We start from the raw sequence: 12,878 nt of genomic DNA, 5'->3' as shown, positions 1-12,878 counted from the left end.
TGGTAAACACAGCACTTTGCTTTCAGCCCAGAGGGCTCAATTTTCAGTACATCAGACCACAGCGGTTACTTCCGAAGCCTTTCAGCTTTTGTCACATGGCTTCTCACAATATCCAGAATTATCTTGGACTTGCTCAGAAAGTGGCTTCCCTTCTAGCCATGCTCACAAAAAGGAATTAATCTTGGAAGTGCTGAAAATATTGCTGATGGTCTGGACAGTATATCCCATTTAAGCCCGAGAGCTCTGCGAGTGACCACTTGCTCCCTTCTCTTTCAGATTTCATCTGGTTGCTCCATTTGCTAAACTGACTTGAACTTAAAGAGCAGGTCATATGTTTTTCTTGGTAATATTTTTTTGTGTAAAAAATATCTTTTTTTTTTTTTTGCCACATAGCTATCCCTCAATGTAAACAGTCTGCAAAGTTGTTCAAAAAAAAGTGCATGATAAAAGAAAGAGTCGACTTTGAAATGCCTTAACGAGTCGTCATATGTTCGAATCTTCTGCCCGTTACCGATATACGTACTACTAGGTAGCATAGTTTTCATAATCCCCGCCTGCCCACAAAATACAAACAGTCTGATATACCCACAAATGCTTACATGTTTACATCATGAAGATGAGAAGACGAAGAGTTTTACTCTCTGAAAGCAAGTTTGTTTGGCTTTCATTGCCAAAAGATGATGAGGTGAAGAATCAGTGGTTAAATTTTTTTTTTCCATGATACCACAGCAATACAATTTGAACCACATAAACAGCCACTGAAAACGTCCTGATCAAGTTGTGCTTGCGATGGAGTTTCTGGTTGAGTGACTGCATCAGTATCATCCTCGGACTCAGGGTCGAATTGATAAGGTAATATCGATGCCATTCTTTTAAACTTATAGCATCTTTGTTTACAAGTAACCCTCCGGAGCAAAAAATTAATTATGGTAATGGACGTTACGATTCCGACACGCACTGTATACGGAAGGAACATTCACAGCAGACATGGAACCATGTCTTAAACTATATCAGGCCTATCAAAGCTTCCAGGAAAACTGAATTTTTTTGGCCTCCAGCTCTTTTCATCATACTGTGGCTTCTTTATTTCCTTTATTATTTATTTGTGACGATGCTAATTTGCGCTGTGCTTGGTATATTGCAGTATGTAAATGAGATGTTGCGTCTGTGTTCTTTAATTTGCACATTGTTAGTAAATCATCCACAGAAGTTTCCCCTCCCATTGGCGCTGTTTTGGAATTGCACTCTCACGCTAATTTGACCTGTTTAGTAAAACTGACCTTTGGTCAGCTGACCAATCAGAGCAGAGTAAGCTTATGGAATGGAAGGGTTCACAGACTTTAAGCTCAGAAGTGCTTCGAACGAATCATTTGGAAATCACTGAAAATTTATATTTTGAGAAAAATACAGTGTATTCTGACCTTAGATGCATTTAAACCTGTTGCAGAGGACTCCAAACTGTTGCAGAGGACCCACTTTAAAATACCATATGACCTGCTCTTTAAAGGTGTCTACACTGTGTAATGTTTTGCATTTATATCAATGTCCAATGATCTCTGCGTTTAATGTAATTGATAACTTCATATTTGAATGCATTTTCTTCTTATTTATTTTATTTCTTTACACAAGTGGCCAAAAGTTTGGAATACTTAAGATTTATTTATTGTTTTTGAAAGATGTTTGTTTTGCCCATTAAAGCTTAATTTATTTAATTAAAAGAGTAAAATCAGTAGTGTTGCGAAATATTATTACAATTTAAAATAACCATTTTCTATTTTAATATATTTTAAAATGTAATTTATTTCTGTGATGTAAAGCTCAATTTTCAGCATTCAGGGTCACATGATCCTTCAGAAATCACTCTAATATGTTGATTTGGTGCTCAAGAAACATTTTAAAAGCAGTGCTGTGTCATATTTTTGTGGAAATTGTGATCCATTTTTTCCAGGATGCTTTGAATAGGACTTTTTGTGACATTATAAATGTCTTTGCTGTCATATTTGATCAATTTAATGTGTTCTTGTTGAATAAAAGTTTACATTTTTTTAGGGATGCACCGATACCACTTTTTTCAGTACTCGCCCGATACCAATACTTTTATTTTTGGTACTTGCCGATTCCGAGTACCGATACCGATACTTTAAAATGTACAGGTAGATTTGTAAAATATAGGGTACAGAAACTAAAAGAATATGTATAATGTTAGTTGGTCAACTTTGTTTATCAAATAGATACAGTCAAACCAAAATGTATTTAGAATCCATTATCATAAACTGTGTCCTGCACCCACTAGTAAAAAAATAAATAAATAAATAATAAAAATAAATATATATCAAAAATTGTCAAAAGATGGTGTATATCTGCTGTCTAAATAATTTTTGGGTTGACTATATATCACTTAATTATTTTTACACTTAATTATGCCCATTAAAATGTGTTTTGTTGCTTTAACTGTTTTTTTTTTTTTTTTTCTCTTGCTCTATGGTTCATCATCTTCAATTTAATAGCATTAAACTGCTCAATTGCAGCGGCTCAGTACTGTAATCACGTGAACCACTCATTATGAATCTCCTAACTCTGATATTTTCAGAATTATAAGTCACGTTTTTTTATCTGAAATATGCTGCTATTTGGGCTACAATCCAAAGCGACTCAAATAATGGAGAATCACTCGTGAAGCAAAACATCGCATCGCATTTCACACAGGCTGCTATAGTTTTACTTTCGCCGGACATTCGTGTATGCTTAAGGCTGAAAAAAAACGATGTTTATAGCGAATGCCCCTATATATATATATATATATATATATATATATATATATATATATATATATATATATATATATTCTTATATCTATATATTTTGTTTTATATCTAAAATTTTGTTTTAATCCAAAAGATGCGTGTGCTAAATATGCGAACATCAATGAAGATCACGCAACAGCTCGCGTTTCTCTCTCGCTCCCTCTCTCTCTATACCGTTAAATAACTTGTGCATTGATTTACTTAAATTGTTTTTGACATATCATACCGAACTACAAACTTTCCAGTGATGTCAAGGCGGGATATTAACTCGACAAGCCCGCACATCTTGGCCGCCGCGCGCTCAATCCAATCTGCGTGCTTTGCCTATCTGCTGACGCGCACCAGTTATACAAGCTTAATACTGAATGTTTAACATTATTTTACTTACATACACATACTTCGTGGACATCTTTATACTCTAATGACTCCATTCTGCTGTCTGTCGTTTTGTTGTCGGTGTTTCTTTGCCTGCATACGCACTTGTCACATGATGTGGTATCGGCGTTTGGTATCGGGGCATTTTAACGAGTACGAGTACGAGTACAGGAGCTCAGTATCGGCCCGATACCCGATACCAGTATCGGTATCGGTGCATCCCTACATTTTTTTCTTAGTTTAAACATTTGAATGGTAATGTATCACAGATTCCATAACAAATATTAAGCAGTAAAGACTGTTTTCAGCATTTCTTGGGCACCAGCAATAAATACTATAACATTTTAAAATATAATAAAATAAAAAGTTATTAAAATGTAATAACATTTCACAATATTACAGTTTTTAATATATTTTATATATCTTGGTGAGTGTAAGAAACTCCTTTCAGAACAATTACAAATTTTCCTTATTCCAAGCAAGCAATTATTGTCAGTATGTGTTCCCAGAGAATCGAAACAATGACCTTGTCATTGATAACACCATGTGCTACAAGATGACCTACAGGACTCATATGTATTTTTTACTTGAATATATTTGTTGACATCTTTAATGTGATTTTTTATTTTATTTTTTTTTTTTAGGGTTATTAAAATGTTTTGTCCAAGTCCAAGACAACTGCTGAAGCATTCAGCTAAACAAACTAAACTGTATTTTCAAGTAGACGCAGTCCAGTCTGTATCAGTTGTTGATTGCATGTGGCTGAGACGTGTTTTTCTTGGCTTTGCAGCATTCGAGGACATGCTGGAGAACCCGCTGAACAGCACGCAGTGGATGAACGATCCTGAGACAGGTCCCGTCATGCTCCAGATCTCCAGAATCTTCCAGACACTCAACCGCACGTAAAGCACACCTCATCTGTGGATCGGCCAGAACCACAGCATAGGGAAAAAGGTCAATCATTTAGAAGAGAAGTGTGTGTGTGTATAGTTTGTGTGTGTGTGTGTGTGTGTGTGTGTGTATGCGTGCGCATGTGTATGCGGCATAAATATCGTTTTAAGTGGAGAAGTCACAGAAGATGAATGTAAAAATACGATGATGACATTTTCACATCATGTTATACAGAGGAAAATATCTATTTATAACTACACAACACTTGTACAAATATAAAGTAAGCAGTAAAATAACGGAACACTCCACTTTTTTTGAAAATAGGCTCATTGTCCAACTCCCCTAGAGTTAAACAGTTGAGTTTTACCGTTTTCGAATCCATTCAGCTGATCTCTGGGTCTGGCGGTAGCACTTTTATCATAGCTAAGCATAGATCATTCAATCCGATTAGACCGTTCCCATCTCGCTCAAAAATGACCAAAGAGTTTCGATATTTTTCCTATTTAAAACTTGACTCTTCTGTAGTTACATTGTGTACTAAGACTGGTGGAAAATGAAAACTTGTGATTTTCTAGGCTGATATGGCTAGGAACTATACTCTCATTCCGGCGTAATAATCAAGGAACTTTGCTGCCGTACCATGGGTGCAGCAGGCGCAATGATATTACGCAGTGCCTGAAAGTGACCGGCACTAAGTTTGTGTAGATGCAGAGTTGCAGCCAGCAGAGTTGTCGGCTGCGTAATATCATTACGCCTGCTGCATCCATAGTACGGCAGCAAAGTTCCTTGATTATTACACCAAAATGAGAGTATAGTTCCTAGCCGTATCTATCTAGAAAATTCACAACTGTGCATTTTTCGTCCGTTTTTGTACACAATGTAACTACAGAAGAGACAAGTTTTAAATAGGAAAAATATCAAAACTCTGGTTGCTACCGCCAGACCTGGAGATCGGCTGAATGGATTTGAAATCGGTAAAACTCAACTGTTTAACTCTAGGGGAGTTGGAAAATTAGCCTATTTTAAAGTGGAGTGTTCCTTTAAGGATAAATAGCTAACTCCATTATTTAGTTTTTTATGTTTTAATAAGATCTGTTTTTAATTATATTAAGCACATCACATTATTTTATATAATTTCTCTATATAATTGTGCAATTGGACATCTAAAAAAAAAAAAAAAGGAAAAAAAAGAAAAGACAATTTCTATGTTTTTGTGCTCAAAGATCAAATTCCAACCAAATTATTTAACACTTCACATGGTACATTTGTCATAACTGAATGTTTCTACAGGGAGATAAACAATGTGTATTTAGTTAGTTTTATTATTGGCTAAGTTCCTTCCAAAAAGCTTGAACGTACATACATTTGAGGGAAAGCAAAGCAAGCACCAGCAGTTTTTGGCAACTCCTCATCTGAAGATCATTCAAGCTTTGTGGTTTCATTAACACTACAGACATTTCTGTGATGATATGGTGACGCAATTGCAATTTGCAGCCCCTTACGGACATAGATAGGTAACAGATATTGAAATCAAACCTGATCCCGTTGATCCTCTTATCTCTTTCATTCTTCTCATCTGTAAACAGACTATTCAGGTGGAATCTGTCCGAATGGACACGAGTCAGTTTTTATTCTGTCAGTTTAGAACAAAGATGGCATAAACGAGTACTGGATTATTACCTAGTTTTCTCCCAGTAGCTCCTGCATCAGGGGTTTTCGAGTATTATAGTACTTTTATTCACTATCACGATCGAGCTACTGCGTTCACATCCCTACACGTATGTCAGTCTTACTTTACATGACTTACAGGAGGCTGGACAGACTTTAGTTTGTACTAACTAAAATAAAAAGACTTTTCTTTTACGGATTGCTTCTACTTCACGGTATGTTTGCTCAAGTTGATGTGTTTAACGACAAGTATGAATTACGTGTGCTCTTTGTCAGTTCTCTTACGTCACTTTTTACTAGTTTGCACAGACTGCATTCATAGTACACAACATTATTTTAAAAGATATATAAGACGTTCAATTTTAAAAACTCCCTGTCTGGGATGATTTGCTGTGGAGGTCATTTATGGATGAACATCTCATGTGTTTCAAATACCTGTGCTGGGATTTCAAGAAATGATTATTTAAGTTGTCAGTAAGACTTGAGATGAAAAATGTTATTTAAACGGCTCTGTTATGGTTTTTTTAACATTTTGATTTGTATCAGATAAATACAAAAATGCGATCATACCGAACACCAATTTTAGATTCGTAGTAGGGCTGTCAAATGATTAATCGCGATTAATCGCATACAAAATAAAAGTTTGAGTTTGCCTAATATGTGTGTGTGTACTGTGTGGAATTACATGAATGTGTTTGTATTTATATACATAATAATTACACACAGTACACACACATTTATTAGACAAACTCAAACTTTTATTTTGTATGCGATTAATCATTTGACAGCTCTAATTCATAGATAACTGTGTGAATTAGAGGATGAAATATGTTTTTTTTTTTCCCTTTTTGGCCAAGCGTGGAGTGTTTCCATTCAATATTTGAATCGTGTTGGTGTGAAGTGTGTGCTCAGGGGTTTCTTAGCCATACCGGGCAAATATCTGCTATAGTAATGCCTACTTTATCAATACAAATAACAGTAGATTAGTGATTGCATTATCAGAGGACTCTATGAATATATCTGAAAACTTACTCTTTAAATGAACTTGCTATCCTTGTGTGATATTTATTTTGAGGCCAAATATAACCAATCATGAAACCATCCCTAGAGAGACTGTCATTGTAATACGAAGACCTCACCTGTTGAATGGTACACCATGTTCACTGTCTGTGTGGGCCTTCAAATGTACTTAAAGATTATGTTAAACACATTCAGCATTTGAAATCAGATCATCTCTATTGTCTTGAGAACAAGTGTTGGTCTTAAGAAATGTAGCTTATATTGTTTTGGGAGACTAGAGAGTACAGGCTTCTATGCAATTAATTTTTTTGTTGCCTCGACAGAAAAACAACAGGTTTCAGTAACATGATGCATTTGTAGTATTTGATGTGCACTTTCGTATCATATCTTATTTTTGATTTTTGATCATGGCTAAGCTGTAAAGTCGAAAGTGCTGTATGATTTCAGTATTTTAAAATGTTTAGAATGTTTATTCATTTACTGTTTAGAAATGCTTATATGGTTAAACATTGTCATTTCAGTATTTTCAAATGCCAGTGTGCTAAAATGTTAAGTTTTGATCAAATGATTTTTTTTTTTTCGTCCCTCATTTTAAAAAGGATATCAGATTACAGAAGTTATGATAAAATGTCTTGAAGGTTTGGTGCTCTTGTGTTTCCATTTCACTTTTGTGTCCTTGCTCCATGTACAAGTTTCACATAAGGCCCTTACAGTCCAAGAGCTGAAATGTAACTTTTCTCAATCCAGTTGTTGAAAAGCCTTTCATGACAAATAATAATAAAAAAAGTTTTGAAATTGCTGTTTTCTCTAATTATTGTTCTAATTATTCACAGAATGATCATCTGTAGAGAAGTATGAGTAGGCAAATGACTTTCTATAATGTATCAAAGCTTAAAATCTTTCACTGCTCCCATTTACCATGTAATCTAAATGTTTAAAGGAACAATTTCACTCAGGCCTAATTATATTGCTTGTGTGTTTTTTCAGTATTTTATACACTACTGTTCAAAAGTTTGGGATCAGAAAGATTTTTAATACTTTTATACTTTTTAAAGAAGTTTTTTTATGCTTATCAAGGCTGCATTTATTTGATCAAAAATACAGAAAAAAACACAAATATTGTGAAATATTATAACAATTCCAAAGAACTGTTTTCTATTTTAATATATTTAAAAATATAATTTATTCCTGTGATGCAAAGCTGAATTTTCAGCATCATTACTCCAGTCTTCAGTGTCACATGATCCTTCAGAAATCATTCTAATATGCTGATTTATTATCAACCTTAGTTTTGCTGCTTAATTTTTTTTTTTTTTTTTTTTTTTTTTTTTTTTTTTGGGACCTATGATATTTTTTTTTAGGATTCTTTGATCAATAAAAAGTTAAAAAGCATTTATTCAAAATAGAACCTTTAGTAACAATATAAGTTTTTACTGTCACTTTTTTATCATTTTAACACATCCTAGCTGAATAAAAATATTAATTTCTTGCATAAAAAATTAACCCGAAATTTTTGGAATTTACACAAATGATAGTGTATATTACAAAAGAGTTCTCTTTTGAATAAATGTCTAAATAAATGTAATTTTTTTCCTCAAAATTATATATAATACATATACACACTACCGTTCAAAAGTTTGGGGTCAGTAAGACTTGTAATAGTCTTTAAAGAAGTCTCTTATGCTCATCAAGGCTGCATTTACTTGATTAAAAATATAGAAAAAAAACAGTAATATTGCAAAATGTTTTTACAATATAAAATAATGTTTTTTATTTTAACATACTTTAAAATAGAATTTATTCCTGTGATGAAAAGCTGAATTTTAATCAGCTGTTACTCAAAATATAAATATTTTATAACAATGTAAATTATTTATTATTAACTTTTAATAAACTTTTAATTATTAACTTAATACATCCTTGGTGAATAAAAGTATTAATTTCTTAAAAAAAAAAAAAAAAAAAAATAAAAATGTACTGACCCCAAACTTTTGAATGGTAGTGTATATATATATATATATATATATATATATAGTGAACAGTTTTCAGCATTGATAATAAATCATGTGACACTAAAAACTGGAGTAATGATGAACATTCAGCTTTGCATCACAGGAATAAATTATATTTTACAATATATTCACATAGAAAACATCTATTAAAAATTGTAATAATATTTTACAATTACAACTAAAATAGTGTTTATTAATATTTTTAAATAAATGTTATTTTTAGGCTTTCAGTTTTCTTTTTTTCTCCAGTTTTTAATGATTTTTTGTTCAAATAAATGCCGCCTTGATGATAATACTGAAATAACACTAACATTGTTTAATATTATATATGTATATATATATATTATTTCAGTAATTGATTTTTCAATTAATTTATTTTTATTTTACTTCTAGTACTGACGTTGAACATTTCTAAATATCATTTGATTTTTTTAAGTGTACGTTTTTCGTTTAATATTCGTCTCGTATGTCTATACAGGGATAATGTACTTTGCAAAAGTTACTAAGCTATTTGTTTAACAGAAGTGTATAACAGTTATTTAATTTAATGTAACATGGTTATTAATTTAAGTTAATACAATTGATTAAAATTAATCTAAATATTATGTTAAATTGTTATATAATCGTTTGTTACCGTTCCAGTTTTTCCTCCACCATGGGCTTTTGTTAATGGTGGACTGCGTATATCTAACGCCACGTTCACCCTCTGTGTCATTGTGCTGTCTGCGCATGTGTAGCGCATCTTTCACCCTCTGCAGTTCAGCAGAGTTCGCGTGCGCGAGACATTGGATACGTCACTCACGCGCCAACATGATCAGCTGTGGGCTGGAAACTATTTTTAATTTTAAAAGTTTGGCCTATTTTCAAACAAATTAAATACTGCAGCCCACATGTACATAACCAGATAACGTTAGTGCTGTAGAATGCATAGTGTCAAAAGTATGCCTGCAAACAAATCCTCCAAGAAGTCCAGCAATCAGACAACTATCAGCAGATTCTTCACAAGTGCAAACGATAAATCTCAACCAACTGACCAGGCCGGGATTAAATGCAAGGACGGACGGCATGAGGGCAGAGGAAAGGTAAGAGCTTTATTTCCAGGACAGACAGCTTGTTTACTCTGTAACGTTAAAGAATGTGCACTCCTCTCATGCTGTGTACGTTAGTCATGTCAGTAATTCAAGTCAAATATGCATTGCATGCACGAAGCTTGCAACGACTAAAATCTAAACCTGTGCTATTTTAGAAGAGGTTGTCTGATGGAGGAATGTCCGCAGAGAAACGAGCCAAACTCTCTCACAGTGTGGAGGAGGAGAGAGATGAGGAGTGCAAAGTGACCCCCAACACCTGTAAGGACACATGCAACATGCATGCCATTCTTTTCATCATGCATATTGGAGTTTTTGTTATTTACAGCTGGTCTATGCAATTATACAGTACATGAAATTAATGAAATATACTTTATCATCACCTACAGAGCAAATCTGGTTTGGACTATTCATTAAGTCCTATTCATACAAAATGTAAAAATGAAATACAGCGCAATACACACACATAAAAAAGTCAAATATATATATATATATATATATATATATATATATATATATATATATGTATATGTGTGTGTATATATATATATATATATATGTGTGTGTGTGTGTGTGTGTATATATATATATATATATATATATATATATAAGCTTTTGAATGGCATAATGTATAATGGTACAAAAGCTTTTTATTTCAGAAAAATGTTGATCTTTGGATCTTTCTATTAAAGAATCCTGAACAAAATTTACTAAACTGTTTTAAATATTAATAATAATAGTAGTAATAATAATAATAATAATAATAAATGTTTCTTGAACAGCAAATCAGCATATTAGAATGATTTCTGAAGGATCATGTGACACTGAAGACTGAAGTAATGATGCTGAAAATGTAGCTTTGATCACAGAAATAAATTACATTTTAAAACATATTCAAATGGAAAGCAATTAGTTTCAATAGTAAAAATATTTCACAATATTACTGCTTTTGCTGTATTGTGGATCAAATACATGTAGGCTTGGTGAGCAGAAGAGAATTCTTTAAAAAACATGAACAATTTTACGGTTCAGAAACTTTTGACTGGTAGTGTATGTGGTTCAATAAAATGTAAAAATGTCTTTTCAGGCATTCACACTAAGCAGGACTTAACAATTATGATTTTTTTATGCTCTTCACATTTGTAAATTTGACACTTTGGTGGCACACCACCATAAAAAAAAACACATTTGTAAACGATTTTGTATACTTTTAGTATTTAGCAACATTTATATGTAAGAAGGCTTCACATTTTCTTGACTAAAATTAAAAAAAAAAAAGTAGGCCTGGTTTCACAGACAGGACTTAGACTAAGCCAGGATTAGGCCATAGTTTAATTAGGACGTTAATGTAATTTTTATTAAAGTGCCTTAGAATAAAACATTTCTGATGTGCATCTTGAGACAAAACAAAAGCACTGATATATTTTAAGATCTGTCAGTGCAATTTTTTTTTTAGTTGAGACAGCTCAGACTTACATTTTAGTCTGGGACTAAGCTTAAGCCTTGTCTGTGAAACCGGGGGTATATTATACAACTATAATGTAATTCATTAAAAGCAGAAAAACAGCATTGAAACATGAGAAAATAAAATGTTGAAGTTTGCATGGCATGAAAACAAAAGTACAGTACGTGATTAACATAAAACGTGCACCACTGACTGATATTCCTGCTTGTATATTAACCGCTATTCTCTTTCTAATTTTCTTTCTTACGTGCAGTAGATAAAACGGTATCCTCTAGAGCCAGTGTCAGCCATGCTACCTTGGCGAGGCTTAAAGATTTCAGCTGCTCAGGGAGCTCAGAGAGCCGAGTCTCCGATCATGTTATGAAGATGGAGGTGGAGCCTTCAGGCTCTGGAAAGGCTGAGAGTTCTGCCGCACAACATCACAATGCAATCATGAAAAACAGCCCATCTGAGTTGGAGGAAGAGGTCAAAGAAGAGCCTATTAAGATTAAACAGGTTTGATTCTATAAACAATGCTTGTATGTTTTAGCGTTGTTCTTTGAAAGATTGCATGTTTATGAAGTACTTGATTTGTCTCTAAAAGAAAACACAGCTTGATTAATCTCATTGCGCAAGTGTTTGCCAGAATAGCCATTATAGCTGCTGATGTTTTTACTACTTGTGTTTTCAGGAGTTTTCTTTTAGTCAGTTTGCCAAGAACACTGTGATCAAAAAGAGTTCAGAAGAGCCTGCTGTTCCCAACAGAAGAACCAAGAGCATATACACTCCTCTAGAGGAGCAGTACATGGAGATCAAAAAACAACATGCGGACACAGTGCTTTGTGTTGAGTGTGGCTACAAGTACAGGTTCTTCGGTGAGGATGCAGAGGTAAGAATTAGAGCAGCCCATCACAAATGGCAAACATTGGGGAAAACATGTCCTAATAGCGGATTAGTTAAACCAAAAATGTAATGATCACCCTCATGTCGTTTTGCTCATGTTTAAAACTGTAGAATTTTTCAAACCAAATTTTATCTAACTTAAGGTACTTTATGGTGGACTCTAACCACCTGTCCTATCCAGAACAATACTAAGTAATCTAGCATATACTTCACAAGTGCTGAGGCAGTGTTTCCTTTCTCAGCATCAAAAACACTCTTTGCTGTCTTGCAGAAATTCATTTTTAACAAATATATTTGTTACATGGCCCCTACATGGTCTTTTCTAACATGTACACTGCCCTCCAAAAGTTTGGAAACACCCCTGGCAAAGTGTGGTTTTGGACAATATCAGCATAAATCCTTATCATTTTTTGGTGCAAATACATTAAAGTAACTTGAAATTATCATTGAAGTCCAGCAATAATAATTTTCATTTTGATTACATAATAATGGCAATATATACATGTCAAAGTCAGACATGCCCCTTTGCCAGCTGTGATGCCTGGTTGCTGGTTTAAACTTGGCCCAGGTTTTTAAAAGATTTTTGGGTCAGCACTAGGGATGCAACAATACAGTTAGTCCACGGTTCAATACGTACCTCGGTTTTTAACTACGGTTTTTGGTTCGGTTTGGT

General features: G+C 33.5%; 2 protein-coding genes across 2 annotated transcripts in view; both read left to right on the top strand.

The window, feature by feature from the left end:
- ubac1 (UBA domain containing 1) overlaps positions 1-6,580 on the top strand; it is a 15,425-nt gene extending 8,845 nt beyond the window's left edge. Inside the window, exon 8 of the mRNA XM_051109441.1 lies at positions 3,824-6,580. Coding sequence (XP_050965398.1) covers positions 3,824-4,085 — 262 coding nt within the window. The 3' untranslated portion in view covers positions 4,086-6,580. The remainder of the gene's footprint in view (positions 1-3,823) is intronic.
- Positions 6,581-9,539: 2,959 nt separating this feature from the next.
- Positions 9,540-12,878, top strand: part of msh3 (mutS homolog 3 (E. coli)) — a 74,597-nt gene continuing 71,258 nt past the window's right edge. Inside the window, exons 1-4 of the mRNA XM_051108883.1 lie at positions 9,540-9,852; positions 10,017-10,119; positions 11,577-11,818; positions 11,994-12,191. Coding sequence (XP_050964840.1) covers positions 9,694-9,852; positions 10,017-10,119; positions 11,577-11,818; positions 11,994-12,191 — 702 coding nt within the window. The 5' untranslated portion in view covers positions 9,540-9,693. The remainder of the gene's footprint in view (positions 9,853-10,016; positions 10,120-11,576; positions 11,819-11,993; positions 12,192-12,878) is intronic.

This window comes from Labeo rohita, chromosome 5 (assembly GCF_022985175.1).
Source record: "Labeo rohita strain BAU-BD-2019 chromosome 5, IGBB_LRoh.1.0, whole genome shotgun sequence".
Lineage (NCBI taxonomy): Eukaryota > Metazoa > Chordata > Actinopteri > Cypriniformes > Cyprinidae > Labeo > Labeo rohita.
The sequence above is the reverse complement of the archived record's forward strand: the minus strand, read 5'-3'. Positions and strand labels throughout refer to the sequence as shown.